This window comes from Rhineura floridana, chromosome 12, assembly GCF_030035675.1.
Source record: "Rhineura floridana isolate rRhiFlo1 chromosome 12, rRhiFlo1.hap2, whole genome shotgun sequence".
NCBI lineage: Eukaryota > Metazoa > Chordata > Lepidosauria > Squamata > Rhineuridae > Rhineura > Rhineura floridana.
This window is the reverse complement of record NC_084491.1, coordinates 7,101,831-7,117,723: the sequence shown is the minus strand read 5'-3', so window position 1 is coordinate 7,117,723 and position 15,893 is coordinate 7,101,831. Positions and strand designations below refer to the sequence as shown.

Here is a 15,893-nt window from a genome sequence, read left to right as displayed (position 1 = left end):
CATCCCCCTTTCATGGTCATTGACTCATAGGAGGCTGGAGACATAGGGATCCTGCCAGGACACTTCTCCCAAAAAGGTAAGGGGTCTAAGACCCCTTGAGACCCCAGATGACTACACTGCTGCCCCTAGTACAGAAGCCTCTCAACCACAGAATCTTTGGAAACATGCTCTACTGCAGCCTTCACCAACCTGGTGCCTTCTAGATGTTTTGGACCACAACACCCATCAGCCCAAGCCAGCATAGCCTGATGGGAATTGTACTCTAAAACATCTGGAGGGCACAAGGTTGGTGAAGGCTCCTCTACTGGCAATCCAACATCTTTCTTCCTGTTTCCACATATAGCTCCAGCACCAGCCAGGCACCCTGAGGCCTTACTGTGGTGGCTTCAGAACCGGGTTCATATTTGGCTCCTCTCTTCCCTTCCCAGCAGGCTGCTCTTCAGCTTCGTTCTCCGTCAGCAGCTCCAAGGTCATTTCTACCTTACCCTAAGAGAGCCAGAGACATAAGAGGACTGATGAGGGCACAGAGGCTTCCCGAGGCAAGCTTAGCATTAGAGATGAAATTTCCAGAAATTTTGAAGCCATGGGGGGAAAATGGTTTTTTTTCCTTTTCCCCCCAGAAAAAAATGAAAAATTTTGGAAAAATTGAAAAAATGCAATATTAGCACTTTTTACAGATTGAAAGTCCCTTTGTTACTTCAGGAACATCAAATGTAATTGTGTACAAGTTGGTTTGGCATACAAATATCACATTTGGTATATTCAAGGTACATTTTATTCAAAAAATTATTACAAATTGAATTTACTTTTTTAAATTTTTACTTTTTTTGGTAACAAATAGATCTACAAGATCCTGAACTGTAAGGAACACTTGAACTGTAAGGAATCTCTTTCGTTTTGCCAGTTTATGAGGAGCAGGCAAAAAACAATTAAAAGAAGAGGAAACCATCAACATTAATAACAAAGAAAATTATTTATGTCTCCTCTAGTCCTCCAGTGTCAAGCAGTCATAAAGCATCCATTCCCATAAAAAGAACTGAGAAAAGGGGGGGCAAGATTCAGTGAAACTTTTTATTCATCATGCTAAAATAAAACATTTCATAATCCATTTCTTATTCTTTTTTCCAATTTTTCAGGAAAAAAACAAAGTCTTTGAAAAAAAATGAAAAAACACACTGCCCCCCCCAAATTTTCCCGTTTTTTTTCCAGGCCTTCACATCTCTACTTAGCACCAAGCATCTTGGGAGTTTGCTCCCTCCCCATGCCTTCCCCAGGTGGAGCAAAGATGGTCTGTGCTATGTTGGGCTCAGGCACCCTGCGGTGCTTTTAGGTATCTCATGCTAGGGAACACACCAGCTTCAGATGAGCCCCACTCTCCAAAATTCACAGTGCCTGTTTTTTAAAACAACAACACTGGTGGCTTAACAGATCATTTCCCAGGATTGGAAGTCCTGGCACCTCCCCCTCATCCCACCCATCCCTCCGGCTACTTAGATTAGGGGGCCTGAGATTTTTTGGATAGGGCAGTGCATGAGCAGGTGACTTTGGCCAAAAGGGGCAATATGGATATGTTTGATATCAGAAGATGATGATTTATATTTTAATTTCACTTATTAATCGCTTCCTGCAGAGCATGTCACAGTGATTCCACAATATAATCAAAAGCATGTACACAACTACATACAGAAAAACAGTTACAGCAATTGCATATGTAAAAACAATTACAAATATAAAACCAATTGCACATATAAAAGAGTTTTATGTAGTAGAGACTGAAGATTGGCAGAGATGTGGCCACCCTGCTAGAGTGCCATGCATAAGGGTATACATTCTGAAAAGCAAATGCAATGTTTGTGGGTGGTCATAATGTATGTGCATTCATCTCTCATGTCCTAGAATCATAGAACAGTAGAGTTGGAAGGGGTCTACAAGGCCATCTAGTCCAACCCCCTGCTCAATGCAAGAATCCAAGTTAAAGCATACCCAACAGGTGGCTGTCCAGCTGCTTCTTGAGTGCCTCCAGTGCTGGAGAGCCCACCACCTCCCTAGGTCATTGGTTCCAATGTCGTACCGCTCTTAATATTTAGGAAGTTATTCCTGATGTTCAGTTGAAATCCTTTAACTTGAGCCCATTATTCTGTGCCCTGCACTCTGAGACGACAGAGAAGAGATCCTGGCCCTCCTCTGTATGGCAACCTTTCAAGTACTTGAAGAGTGTTATCCTATCTCCCTTCAATCTTCTCAAGGCTAAAAAAAAGCCAAGCCAGTGTGGTGTAGTGGTTAGTGTTGGCCTATGACCTGGGAGACCAGGGTTTGAATCCCCACATAGCCATGAAGCTCACTGGGTGACCTTGGGCCGGTCACTGCCTCTCAGCCTCATGAAAACCCTATTCAGAGGGTCGCCATAAGTCAGAATCGACTTGAAGGCAATACACATCTTTCAGTCTCTTCATAGGGTTTTGTTTCCAGTCCCCTGATCATGCTGGTTGCCCTCCTCTGAACCTGTTCCAGTTGTTTTTCTGTCCTAGGGCTTAACTGCTTTTCCAGCAATGGCTGGGAATTGCAAAGGACTGTGTGTGCATGTGTGTGATGTCATTATTCTTAACTTGAGCAGAACTTGAAATGACACTGAATTTGATATCTCTTGTCTGCCCTGCCCAAAGTCAAGTTTACTGCGTGCCCTGCCTTGAATGTTTGCCAGGGAGGAGGATGGAACATCGTGTTCATTGGGAAAAATCTTTCCACAAACTGCCAATAATGCAAGGCTGAGGGTGGGGGAGAGGAATGAGAGAATCCAGATCAAGACAGGTAGATCCTAGATCAGCCTTCCCCAACCTGGGGCACTCCAGAGGTGTTGGACTATACCTCCCAACCAGAGCTTGGAAAAGTTACTTTTTTGAACTACAACTCCCATCAGCCCCAGCCAGCGTGCTGGGGCTGATGGGAGTTGTAGTTCAAAAAAGTAACTTTTCCAAGCTCTGCTCCCAATAGCCTCAGCCATCACAGTTGTGTTGTTGTTCCCTAGAGGGCAGCAGGTTGGGGAAGGCTGGCCTAGGTGTCATGAAATGAGATCCTTCCCCCCACCCCCTGCTGCCAGTATTTCACCCCACTGCCTACATCAGCGCTAGCCAGGTGCGTTAGGCCCAGCCGACTGCTCCCGTGAGCCTTCCGCTTACTGACCGACACCCGCGGCTTGTCCTTCTCAAAGACGATGCACGGCCACCAGCCCCTCATGTTCTTTTGCGTGAACAGGGAAACAGGCTTCTGCTTGCGTCGCTGGAAAGGCGAGGAGGACTTGGTGCTGCTCTCCTCCAGCACTGTCTTCACAGTGCAATCGCGGGGTCGTTTGGCAGGTCGCGGAATGCTGGTCAGGTTCAGCTCCAGAATTCCTGCAAGCAGAATCGGAAGCTCAGCCTCCCTCCCATGGGCACACTTGCAGGGCGAGTGGCGAACTTCAGGCCTAGGAAGCAAAATAGAGCCCTCCAGGCTTCTCTGTCTGGACCTCGGCATTCTTCTCAGGCCACACACCCCTCAACGAGCCCTACTTTGCCCACTCCTAGAATGTTTTTGCCTGGCTGTGATGTGCCTTTGAACTCTCGTAATGCTTCCTGTTTGCCTTGATGGAGGATAGAGAGGAGTGTGTGAAAAAGGAGTGGGCGTAAAAAGTAGCCTCCAGTACAAGGTAAAATTCAGTTATTCCTCTTCTCACTTTGCCTCTGGGCCTGCCTGCCACTAGTATGTGGCCCCCGGAAGGTTGCCCAGAAGGGAATGCGGCCCTCAGGCTGAAAAAGGTTTCTGATCCCTAAGGATGGGCAAAGATGCCGATTTCTGGTGCTCTTAATTTCTCATTTTTCCAATCTTAAGTTCAGTTCTACACACTTCTACATCAGTTTGCAATTAAAGAAAAAAGTCCTCATAAAAATTCATCAATATTTTAGTGTAAATTTCTCCTAATACACACATTTTTGTATGCGATTTTGCTTAATATACACATTTTTGCCAAGCATGTTTTCTGTAATATTTATATTTTTCTCTTTTATATGTTATTTTTGTTCATATACGCATTTTGATGCATACTTACCTTAGTATATGCATCTTTCTACCTATTACTTAGCTGGAGAATGGCACTGCAAAATTCAGAGAAGTGCAAATTTCAAAAGATGGCTCTTTTTTGGTTCACAGAGTGTTTCGGAAAATAGATTTGCCTTTACATGTGAAGTGAATCATATTTCTCTCCCATTTCAATCCACCCCGATATAGGACACGGGAGGGGGGGGGAAAGCCTTGTGGAGAGACCAAAACATCCTTCACCTTAGGATTCTCTTTACCTAGAAAATCGTCAGCTGAGAACTTGTCATTGTCCCAGATCTGGATGATGAGCTTGGGGGGCACTTTCTGCATGGTCTCATCCAGGCTCCAGAAATGTTGCTGCAAAGAGGGTGGAAGAAAAACTGCTGAAATATGAGAGCTACCAAGGGTATCCAGGGCCTGTGTTCAATCCAATGTTTCTACCGTAGGAATTTTGACCAGACCGGAGCCGGCTCTACCATTAGACAGAGTGAGACAACCACCTCAGCTAACAGATGCTGGAGGGCAGTAGCTGCAGATGCCAGCTGTTGCTCCTAAACCCTCCAACCATTCATCTCCGTTGCCCCATAAGTGAGCCCCTGCTGCTTCAGGTGCTGTGGAGGATGTTATCCCACGAGAAGCACTGAGGTAAGATTCAACTGCCAGTCCAGTCAGCTTCTGCATGTGGAAAACCAACTTGTCAGTTTGTTTCCGGGCCCAATTCAAGGTGCTCACATTAGGCTTGAGAGCCCTAACTGACCTTAGGCCCCAAATATCTGAAAGGCCATCTCCTTCCCAAAAGACCCTTTTGGGTGTTAAGATCAGCAGAGGGGGCCCTGTTGGTAGTTCCACCACTCTTGGAGGTTCGGGGTGTGTGTGGCCGCCTGGGAGAGGGCATTTTCTGTGGGGAGCACCTAAGCTGTGGAATTTCCTCCTCATAGAAGTGAGTCTGGCATCTTCACTGTATAGCTTCTACCTCATATTGAAGATGCATCCTAGCCTTATGACACCTGAAAGAGATGTTTTTAGGATTCACCCTATTTTTCTGATTGTAAAAAACATCCTGATTTGAATATTGCATTTTTACATTGTTGTAACCTGGTGAAGGGCAGGTAAGAAATCTAATTCTTCTTCATTATTTTGTCCTTTGCCTCAGGCAGCAAAATATCTTTGCCCAGCCCTGGGTCGGACCAGCCTTGCAAAGGAACCCACATCATTTACAAACCCACAAAAATGTGTATTCGCTCACCTGGCCTTACACACCTATGTTAGTCATTTGTGGTCTTCAAGCAAGCAACGAAACAAAACCTTTTTCTAGTTTTTGCAAAGCTCCCCTGTTTTGTCAACTGGAGTCATTTCTTAACTCAGTTAACTGGCCAACCAGGTGCCCTCCAGATATTTTGGATTAGAACTCCCATGCTAGCTGGGACTGATGGGAGTTGTAGTCCTAAACATCTGGAGGTGCCAGGCTGTAAAATGATGCATAGCTGATAAAGCCCTTTGCTTGCCTGGATGGGGGATACAGAAGGGTTAGTGTGGGTGTGTAGAAACTAGCCTACTTTACAAAGGTAAAAAATGTACATTTGTTGCTCTGCCCACTGTTGGCACTCGCCCACCACTGGAATGTTGCACCTGGAAGGTTGCCCAGGAGGGAATGTGGGGCTCAGAAAGGGTCTCCATCCCTGGACTAGGATGCAGCATATAGTAGCAGCCATGGCAGCGTTTTCCAGAGAAATACATGCTGTAAAGCACTTGACAAACACTAGGTGGTAGCACAATCCCAAATATTTTTTTTCAGGTTTGCTTGGTGGGTAGAAAAGTTGGGCAAATGTTCCATAGGGTGGCTCTCACATTTCTCTGGGGCTATTTGCTGGAGAAAGCACATTGTTTTCCCTGATTATCTTCACAGAAATTCAGATAAAGAGTGATTAAGCTGATAAGAGATGACACATATTGCTTGCAATGAATGGCTTAACACAAATAGTTGGGAGTTTGGGAGAAAAATCATTGTGTGTGGTGCGGTGACAGGGTTATCAAATTTTGGCTAGGGCAGGAAAAAGTAACTGCTAATGCCATCCACACTCTCCCAAAATACACAATGAAGCACTAATAATAATAATAACAATAACTAGTGAAATGGCAAGGGATTTTTTTTTTGCATTGTGAAATCACACCATTGTAACAGCAGCACAGTCCTTAGTTAATTAAACAAGGTCTGTGCTGTCACAATGATGTGATTCAGTATAAAGTCCTTTTTTGCTACTGGCTTGAGAATGAGATCCATGTTAATGCCTTCTCCCACAACAAAGGAAACCTCTAGGAGTCAATAAGCATGAATGGGGAGTGTTAGCTATTAAGAAGAGTCTTCTCAATGGCTGACTCACCTCCTTTCCCTCTGATTGGTTCCAATCAGCAGGAAAGGGCAAGGAAGCATGTTAGAAGACTCTTCTCAGTGGCTACCACACATCCCTGTCATGCTGATTGGCTCATAGGATGCTGGAGACATAGGGACCCTGCTGGGACCCTGCTCCCCAAAACATAAAGGGTCTAAGACTCCCTGAGACCCTGGACAACTACATCCCCAGATGGATCATGAGAAAGGTCTCTGATTCAGTCTCTGGCCATTTCTAGTGAAAAGGTAGCAGGTAATGGGCCAGACCCTTGTCTCTGCTGTGGGATATCCCACACTTTCCAATGCATCTTCTCATCACTTTCCCTATCCCAAAAAGTCATTTTGGGGGGAGGAAGGTGTTTGTTGTTAAATCAACTATAATTGCATCACTTGAATTTGCCGGTATGTGACTGAATCCTGCCCGGTAATAGCGACAGTCTGGAAGTCCCCTGTGTGTAAGGATATATAAATACATGTACTCTTTAATTTACATGTGACTGACTGTGCCAGAATGTGGATGTGTGAATATCCATTAAAACGTGTGTGCCATGGTGTGCAACACAGTGCAGATGTGTGTGCCACTGAGAGCGATGTGCATGCCTCTGCGTATTGGTTCCTGATCCAGCAGACGATATGCAGAGAGATCTTATGGACTGGAGTGGCAGAGGATGGGTAGGCTTTATTGGTTGTCAATACATATTTATTTATTAAATATTTAAATTATATTTAAATTTATTAAATATAAGTAATATAAATATTATTTATATTTAACAACATAAAATAAAAAAATATTCATAAGAAAATACCAGTTTTCTTAAAGCTGACTTTAAAAACAAGTACATATTAAAATGATACAAACAGAGAAAGAAAATCAAGAGTGTAAGAACAAATATACATAATAAAATATCTGGGTAGCCTTGTCTAACAAAAAAAAGTTTCAGCAGGCATCAAAACAAAGGTGCAATGAAGGTCACTCTAGGGGGTGCCAAAGAATGGGAACTCCCACGGTAAAAGATTGATTCCTCACAAGTGTGGAACAAATATTGTTGGGCACTTGTAAAAGTTCAGTTCCGCAGATCAAAGTGGTGACTGGGCTCATAGGCAGGTCCGGCTCCAAAGGGCACCAGGTGGGGCCCTGGCCGAGGGCCCTTGGGGTTACAGGGACCCCTTAGAGGCCCCTCCGCAATTCGTGGCAGGATCACTAACATGGATCGCCCACCATTCCCTTGCTCAATCTACCTTTCTCGGCTGTGTTTTGCTGCTGCGTGTGCTGGGCTACCCTTAACCAAGATGGCAGCCAAGGTTTCCCTAAGGGGCTGAAGCCTCTGCCGCCATCTTGGTTGATGGCACGCATGCACATAGCAATCCTGCCGCGAATCGCGGAACGGGAGTGCTGGCGCCCGGGGCAGGCTGGGGCCCAAGGGTCCTGCTCATAGGAGGCTATTTATTTATTTGATTTATAACCCGTCCTTTCCCCCAGGAGCCCAGGGCGGCAAACAAAAGCATGAAAAACATTTTAAAACATCATAAAAACAGACTTAAAATATATTAAAAGCAAAACATCTTTAAAAACATTTTTTAAAAAAAGCTTTAAAAGGCTTGTTGAAAGAGGAAGGCTAGGTGAACTCTAAGCCACTCAAGGCTACCGTGCTTTTCCTAAGTCTGATCAACAGTCTGTTTCAGTTTGCACCCACCTTCTTGGTGAGGACGCAGACCTGCTCCATGGGCATGTACTCCATGGTAAACACAAAGCGCCAGTTGAAGTTGCCTTCTCCTGCAAGGGACCTGTAATGGACGTCCGTCTTCTGCTTGTCCTCTTCCAGGCCGTCCAGCCACCTGGAACCAGGGCAAAGGAGACGCTGGATTTGCTCATCAAAACTCTTCCACCCCATCCCAGATTCTGGGGTGCACTTGGGTACACCAGCTGCAAAACGTTGCATCAGCCAGTCCTGCTGGCACTTTGGGGAGAGATGTCCCTACTTCTCCATTACCCTGAGCAAGGTGCAGGGGAGAGCTGAATGCAGAGCAAAACTACCAGGGTCCCTGGCATCACTGCTGGGGCATATCATCTAGCTCAGCCTTTGCCAACCTGGTGCTCTAGAGCTGTTTAAGACTACAAGTCCCATCAGTCGCAGTCAACATGGGCATACTCACATCATCATAATGTCATGGTGATGGGAGGAGTTGTCCACAACAGTTGGGGAGCATCAGGTTGTTAACAGGGAAACAACTTCTGGAAATCCAAACCTTAACATAAACCATAACACCCTTTTTTCTAGCCTAAGTTTATTTGTTTCCTCAGATCTTGCTGTTTAAAGCCTTCTTCAGACATTTGGCCTGGCCAGAGCTTGGAAAAGTTACTTTTTAAAACTACAACTCCCATCAGCCCCAGCCAGCATGGCCACTGGATAGGGCTGATGGGAGTTATAGTTCAAAACAGTAACTTTTCCAAGCTCTGGGCCTGGCTACATGAGGGCAAAAGTGTGTAGAGGGAGGGGAATAAGCATGTAGGCCCTGCCCCCAATATCGCTAGGCACACTCCCCCACCTTTGAGTGGTTGGTGCAAAAGTCCAAAGAAGGCTTGCCAGTGCATTTGCCTGAACACACCAATGAGTGATCAGGCCCTCTGCCTTATCTGGGGTCCTGATTGTGAGGAGGTCTGTAAGCATATTTGCTTGAACATACTTACATGCATTGGGGCAAATGGAATACTGCCCCACTGACCTCAGTCTATGCTTAGTCAGACCAGTGCTTGGAATTAACTAGTTTGGTTTAACAAAGTTCACTTGAATTAATTCAGAAATCTCGGAATTACACCTGAAAGTAGTTCCTATAATTGATAGGCGAATTCACTGATGAATGAATTAAGTTCATTTTGGAACACATACACACACTTTCTCTCTCTCTCTCTCAAGACCGTAATTGTTGGGGGGAAATAAACAATTCACACTCCACTGTGTGTGTTGTGTTTTGATGTTTTCTTCCTCTTAAGTACATTTTATACTTCAGCACAGCAGCTTGTAACATTCTGGAAAAAAAATTGTTGAGGATCACTTGGATGAACTTGAATTGAACGGTGAACTGAACATGGACAGAACTAAATCGGTTTGTAAAAGGACAAAAGAGACCAATTACCAGTACTTTCTGGAACATGCTGAACTTGAGCTAGTTCCTTTTTAAAAGGAATTTCCCAAGCTCTGGTCAGACCCCGCCTGCTTGCCATCTACAACTAGTCCTGGGGCTGACCCTGCCTGCCAGTTTCCTCCTCTTCACTCTCTGTGTTGCCCCTTCTGGATTTAAGCAGAGCTGAGGATGGATGAAAACAAAGCTAGAGTGAGTTGGCTCTGCCTGTCATTGGCTCTGGTTCCACCTGTGGTTTGGGCTCCTTGCCTTTCGCCCCACCAGGCCCAATGGGCACTAGCCACCACCGCTTACAAGTCCCCTTCAGACTTTTATGCTAAGCACATGGGAGTCAAGGAGGCATGGAGGGGGGGTGCCCACAGACACTGGGGTGGGCTCAGTGTGCATGCCCCTGTCCCTCTATACAGGTTTGTCCTCATGTGTCCTGGCTGAAGAGGGCTCACGTCTCTCAGCAAAGAGAAATGAAATATTAGAAGTATGGAATCTCTCTCTCTTTCTCTCCCCCTCCCTCTCAGAGCTTCCAGCTCGGTTGAGCCTTTAATCAACTTCCGCCACCCCCAGTCTTTCTGTGCGTAAATAGGGTTTTTGTGCTTTCTGTTGTTATCTTCCTCGAGTTGTCTGTAATTCACAGTCAATGGAACAATCATTCCATTGTTGTGAATGAAACTTCAGGCAGCCTTGACTGGCAGGCTGGCTCGGGAAGGCAGATAAAATCGCGGTGGGGCTTACGCATTGGGTCCTCCTGATCAGTTTTGTCCTTTTACATTTAGATATAGAGTGTTGGGCGCCACTCCAATCTCCGAGCAGTGTGAGACTTCTAGGGGTCCCTGCACTTACCCAGGGTTTGGCTTCTTTGGAAAGAAGATCAGCAGAGACTGTGGTTTCTTATATGTGGTTTTTATTTACATACATTCCAACCTGAGGTTAAGGGGTCCACAGCATTATCAGTCCATCAGATCTTGCTCCCCATTGCCCTTAGCTTTGAGGATCCAGACAGCAAGCAAGCCTCTCTGTCTTCAGTTCCCAGCTTCTCCTCTGACCAGACTAAAACACAAGCTGCTCAGTGGCTCCAGGACTGGGGGGAGGATGGCCCTTCCCCTGAAAAGAGTTCCAATAGCCACAGGATCTCTCTGGTCCAAAATCTATTCACCTGTTAATGGACACTTGACAGGCCCATTAGCTCACCCGGCCACTCTATTAGATTAACAAAGGAGACTAGTCTGACCAGTGGCGCAGGTGCCTTCCTTTGCAGGTTGTATCTGTTACAGACACACAATTATAAACCAGAAAGGGTCTCACAGATATCATCCAAACCCACCCCCACAATCCTATAACTATAACTATATATTTGTTGCTATGTTGTGCTGTAATGTGCTAAGGCAAGGATGACTGAGGAATCTTTTTTCTGTTGAGGGTCACATTCCCTTGGGGCGGATTTTGTCAGGAGCTACATGCTGGCAGTGGGTGGAGCCAGACCAGAGCCAACAGTAGGCAGAATTTGCAAGAATTGGTAAGTGCTCTCTCTCTCTCTCTCTGCCTGTTCTCTTTTATGTCTCCCATCCAATTATTGCTCCCTCCATTTTGCCTCTCTCTTCTGCATCCTCCCCCCAACCCATCCTTGCCAGAGGACTGAAATGACTGCTTGCAAAGGGCTCCCCCCTGTTCCATCACTTGGGGGTGAACATGGCCCTCCAGGCTTCTCTATCTGGTCCTTGGGCTGCAATTCAGCTTCTCCCTAACTTGCCACTTACCCTTTCACATAGATGTCACTCATCCTGTCTCCAAAAATGTTGGTGTCCTCCAGATCCACGTCTTTAGTGTTCCAGATGATGCAGCGAAGTTCATATCTAGAGAGAAAAAGAGGAGGAGAGTCTCAGTGCTAGTGGGAGGGTGTTTAGTGGGATCCCTTTCCATGCTATATCCAAGCACAAGGAAGGCCTACAAAGACTGTCGTAAGAAAACTTTCTGTGTGCCCCCTCCCCAATTTGAGTCCAACTTGGAGATGCCAGGCAGGGACTGAACCTGGGGCCTTCTGCATGCCAAGCAGATGCTCTGCCGCTGAGCTACAACCCTTCTTAGAAATGTAGAGTTGGAAGGGGCCTACAAGGCTCAATGCAGGAATCCAACTTAAAGCATCCCCAACATGTGGCTGTCCAGCTGCCTCTTGAAGGCCTCCAGTGTTGGAGAGCCCACCGCCTCCCTAGGTAACTGGTTCCATCATCGCACCACTCTAACAGTTAGGACGTTTTCCCTGATGTTCAGCCAAAATTGGGCTTCCTGTAACTGGAAAGGAAGTTTCTGTTCAAGTTAACAGCTAGGACCCTTTGCTGACAGGTGCCTTTGTGAACCAGCAGCTCCCCTTGATTGTGTTGTGCAAGGAGAAGCTGTGAGAGTCACACTCTGGGAACAGAAACAATGCCATGTGTATACAACAGTATTGCAGCTCAGTGGCGAGGCTATGTGCTTTGCCTGAAGAAGGTCACAGGCAGGGCTGGTGCCAGAGGGCAGCCAGGTCGGGCCCTGGCTGAGGGCCCTCCTTAGGATGGGTGGGTAGCGTTCCCTTCCACAATCCATGGCAGCTTTGGCTCATGACCCTGCTGTGGATCACAGAGAGGGAGCTCCCAGGCATTCCCCCTTACCACTTTGCAGGCCCACAATGCCTGCCTGCATGCCCCACCTACCTTTCCTTTGAAATAAATGCTGGCTGCACTGCGGGTACGTGCCTGCCATCAACTAAGATGGAGGGTGAGGCTTTCCTAAGGGGCTGATGCCCCTGCCACCATCTTGGTTATGCACACACAGCACGACCAGCGTTCACTTCAAGGGAAAGGTAGGTGGAGCACGTGGGTGGGTGCCGGGGCCAAGGATCCAGTTTAAAGGATAAGGGAGCGGGTGACAGCGAAACCTCTCTCTGCCTGAGACCCCAAAGCACTAGGTACTGCCAGTCATAAAAGACAATACCGAGCTAAAGGGGCAAATAATCTGAGGTGGCTTCCTGTGTTCTCCTCCCCCCAACTTGGTGGGCAGGGGTATAGCCATCCGGGGGCTCAGGGGGTCTATGAGCCAATCAGCATGAAAAGGGAGTGTGTTAGCCACTGAGAAGAGTCTTCTAACATGCCTCCTTATTTTTTTCTTGCTGATTGGAGCCAATTAGAGTGAAAGGGGGTGGGTCAGCCACTGAGAAGACTCTTCTCAGTAGCTAACACTCTCCTCTTTCCTGCTTATTGGCTCCTAGGAATGTCTGTGGTTGTGGGTAAGTACATTCACAAGGATCTCATTCTCAACCCCACCACAAAAAAGGGGGACGGAGGCATGTCTGTGACTAACATGAAGGGACCCTGCACTTCTGAATTTGCCACTAAGCTACTGTTGGTGGGACAAGGCCAGCCCAAAACATTTTGCTGCCTGAGGCAAAGGACAAAACAACCCCCCTTCTAGGGTTTATTCTGAGCTTTTTTCCCTCCTGCACAAGCAACCAGCACACTGCCGACCCCAAACTAGTCAAGGAATTTCTCCCATAATATGCTATTAGCAGGGCTTTTTTGTGACAGTGCTCGCCATCATGGAGGGCCTGCGGCTATTTCTGTGCTGGCACCCACAGGGCGTTTATCAATATATGAGGTTTTTCTATCTCGTATTTTAAAGGAACCAACATCTATCTGCATTTTCTATTTTTAACTTTTCTCATCTATTTCTTTTTTAGAAACCACCTCCCTCCCTACTAAATCCCATATGCTCAACTGCATAAAAACTTATTTCACATGCACACATTTTTTTTTGACACTGCACAAAATGTGTCTGGCTGCACGTTGGAATAAACCTTGCCCCCCTCCCATTCCATGCACAAAAGCAGTTGGATTTTACTTTGACCCTGGCAAGGGAACAGCATCCTCCACTGTACCTGAGGGCACAGGGCAGGCCAGGTGGGACACACAGCCCTGCCTGTCTACCCCCTGTCCCTCTGAGGCAGCTGCCCCACTCTATCCCATGATAGGGCTGGCCCTGGGCAGGGTGCTGCTTGGATGCAGCACCCACAGCCTGCACCCCAGCCCTCTCATTCAGCCTTTCTGAAAATTTGCTGGGCAGGTGCAATTGGTTCCGCATCTTAAAAAGGGTCGGTGTGTGCTTGTGCGTTTGGTGCACCTACTTCTTGGGCTTCCTCGGGGTGATGTCAAAAGGAGGTCCTGGCTCACCTAAGCTTTCTGGGAAGATGTCAACCCACATCTGCACTTTACCCTGCGTATGGAGAGAGGCACTGGATTTATAAAACAATCAACCTCATTGATTGCAGACCTGCAAGCAAGATGACCAGCCTTCTCCCCCCCCCCCCCAATTCAGGTGCGCCACTCTGCTACAAAAGACAGATCCCATTTCATCTCATCTCTGCCTCTCAGGATATTACAGTACTTCAGCAAACCTGAAATGCCTTCTGGGGTGGGGGTGGGGGTCAGTGCCAAACATATTCCCTCATGCAGCCAAATGGGAAGAAAATGACCATGTGGCAGGAGTCTTCAGAATAACAACCACCTGCTAAAAACTGAAACCAGCTTCAAACATGTTCAACTCCCTCCCCAAAGAACCCTGGGAATTATAGTTCTGTGTGACGTTAGGAACCCTCATAAAATTACAATTCTCAGGCTTCTTTGGAGCAATCCACGACCTGGCTTCAACCAGTTTGAATTGTTTCTGGGCATAATTACAATTCCTGCTTTTGAGGCAAAATGACCTAGCACCGCATTACATGAAGCACCGCCTTTTCCTGTATGAACCTGTAAAAGTCTTGAGATCTTCCAGGAAGGTCCTTGGCTCTCCGTCCTGCCAATATCTGAAGCATGCTTGGCAAGGACACAGCAAGAGGGACTGTTCAATGTCTGTGCCTAAGCTCTGCGATTCTCTGCCTAGGAGCCCTCCAGAAGACTTATTTAATGAGCATTCATCCTGATTGGCCTACACAAATTTTATGCAGAGGTTAGATCAGCCTTTCCCAACCAGTGTGCCTCCAGATGTTGTTGGACCACACCATCTTTCCTGACCATTGGCAATGCTGGCTGAGGCTGATGGGAGTTGTGGTCCAGCAACATCTGGAGGCACACTGGTTGGGAAAGGCTGGGTTAGATTATGCCCAGTTTTTATTGAGCATTTGTTCTTGGTTTGTTTGCGGGGAGGTCATACTACAATGAGCATTGTCCCCGATTTGCTTACAGGATGTTTATACATGTTCCCATTAATCATTTGTTCATTCTACACTTTTCAGTGCATTTCCCTGTCACTTTTTAAACTACAAAAATCAATTTATTTTTCAAAGTGGATTTGTTGTGGCTAGCACAACAGAGCACTTTAATCCACTTTAATTGCGCAAACCAAAATTTCCCGGTTTCCATTTGAATCTCTGCCGCAAAATACTGACAGTCTGGAGATGCCCTTACAGACTGGCTTAGATTCCTCTTTGATGTTCTCTGCTACCTTTTAAAAAAATATATAAATGCCTTTGGCTTGCCCAGCTGACCTGACTTCTTAAATGCATGGCTTGCCTTAACATCCAACAGGACAACTCTTGGTTTTCTCATTGGTTTCATCTGCTCTTATTTTATTGCCACTGATTTTTTTTAAAAGGCTCTATGGTTTATTATAATTATCACCACCACCACCACGGCTAATCACTTTGGGTGCTATACAGAGAAAGGTGGGGTATAAATTGAAATGATAATCAGTAAACAATAAGTGAGGCTTGCAACAAAATGTTGCAGACTGGAGTGCTCCTGCTCAGATTTCCAGCCAGCCACACACCCTTTTCCAGGATACTTCATTTCCCTCTCCACCCCTCCATCAACTCCCAGCATTCTGGGTCTACTGAATATGCTCAGTCTTTACTGAGCTGTTTGGAGACTCCCACACCTTAATTTTCCCTCCCCAGAACTTTCTGTACTTCCGCAAACCTTGGGATTAAGCTCTCTTCTGGGCAGATGTTACTATATTAGCTACATAGGTAATGGCACTTGGAGAACAAGTTTGCTATTAGTATTATATAGGACAATTGAACATGACATGTGTTTAGATGCTTTAAACTTTTCACTTTGGAGGGGAAGCCAAACTGTAGGGGGAAACGCTGTAGCTTCTCTTTTGATAGCCAATGAGGTGCCTTCCAGATGTTGTTGACTGTAACCCCCATCAGCCCCAGCCAGCTTGGCCAATGGTCAGGGATGATTGGAGGTGTGTGTTCTGCATCACCTGGAGCGGACCATCGTGTCGGCTACCCCTGGTGTAGGGAAAACCAAAAGCACAGGCAGGAAAG

The 15,893-nt window shown here is 46.4% G+C and overlaps 1 protein-coding gene across 1 annotated transcript in view; it reads right to left on the bottom strand.

Annotated features, from left to right (window-relative positions):
* FER1L5 (fer-1 like family member 5) overlaps positions 1-15,893 on the bottom strand; it is a 95,271-nt gene that overhangs the window by 2,548 nt on the left and 76,830 nt on the right. The window contains 6 exon segments of the mRNA XM_061593362.1: positions 377-486; positions 3,181-3,389; positions 4,329-4,428; positions 8,155-8,296; positions 11,353-11,448; positions 13,749-13,837. Of these exon segments, the coding sequence (XP_061449346.1) occupies positions 377-486; positions 3,181-3,389; positions 4,329-4,428; positions 8,155-8,296; positions 11,353-11,448; positions 13,749-13,837 (746 nt within the window).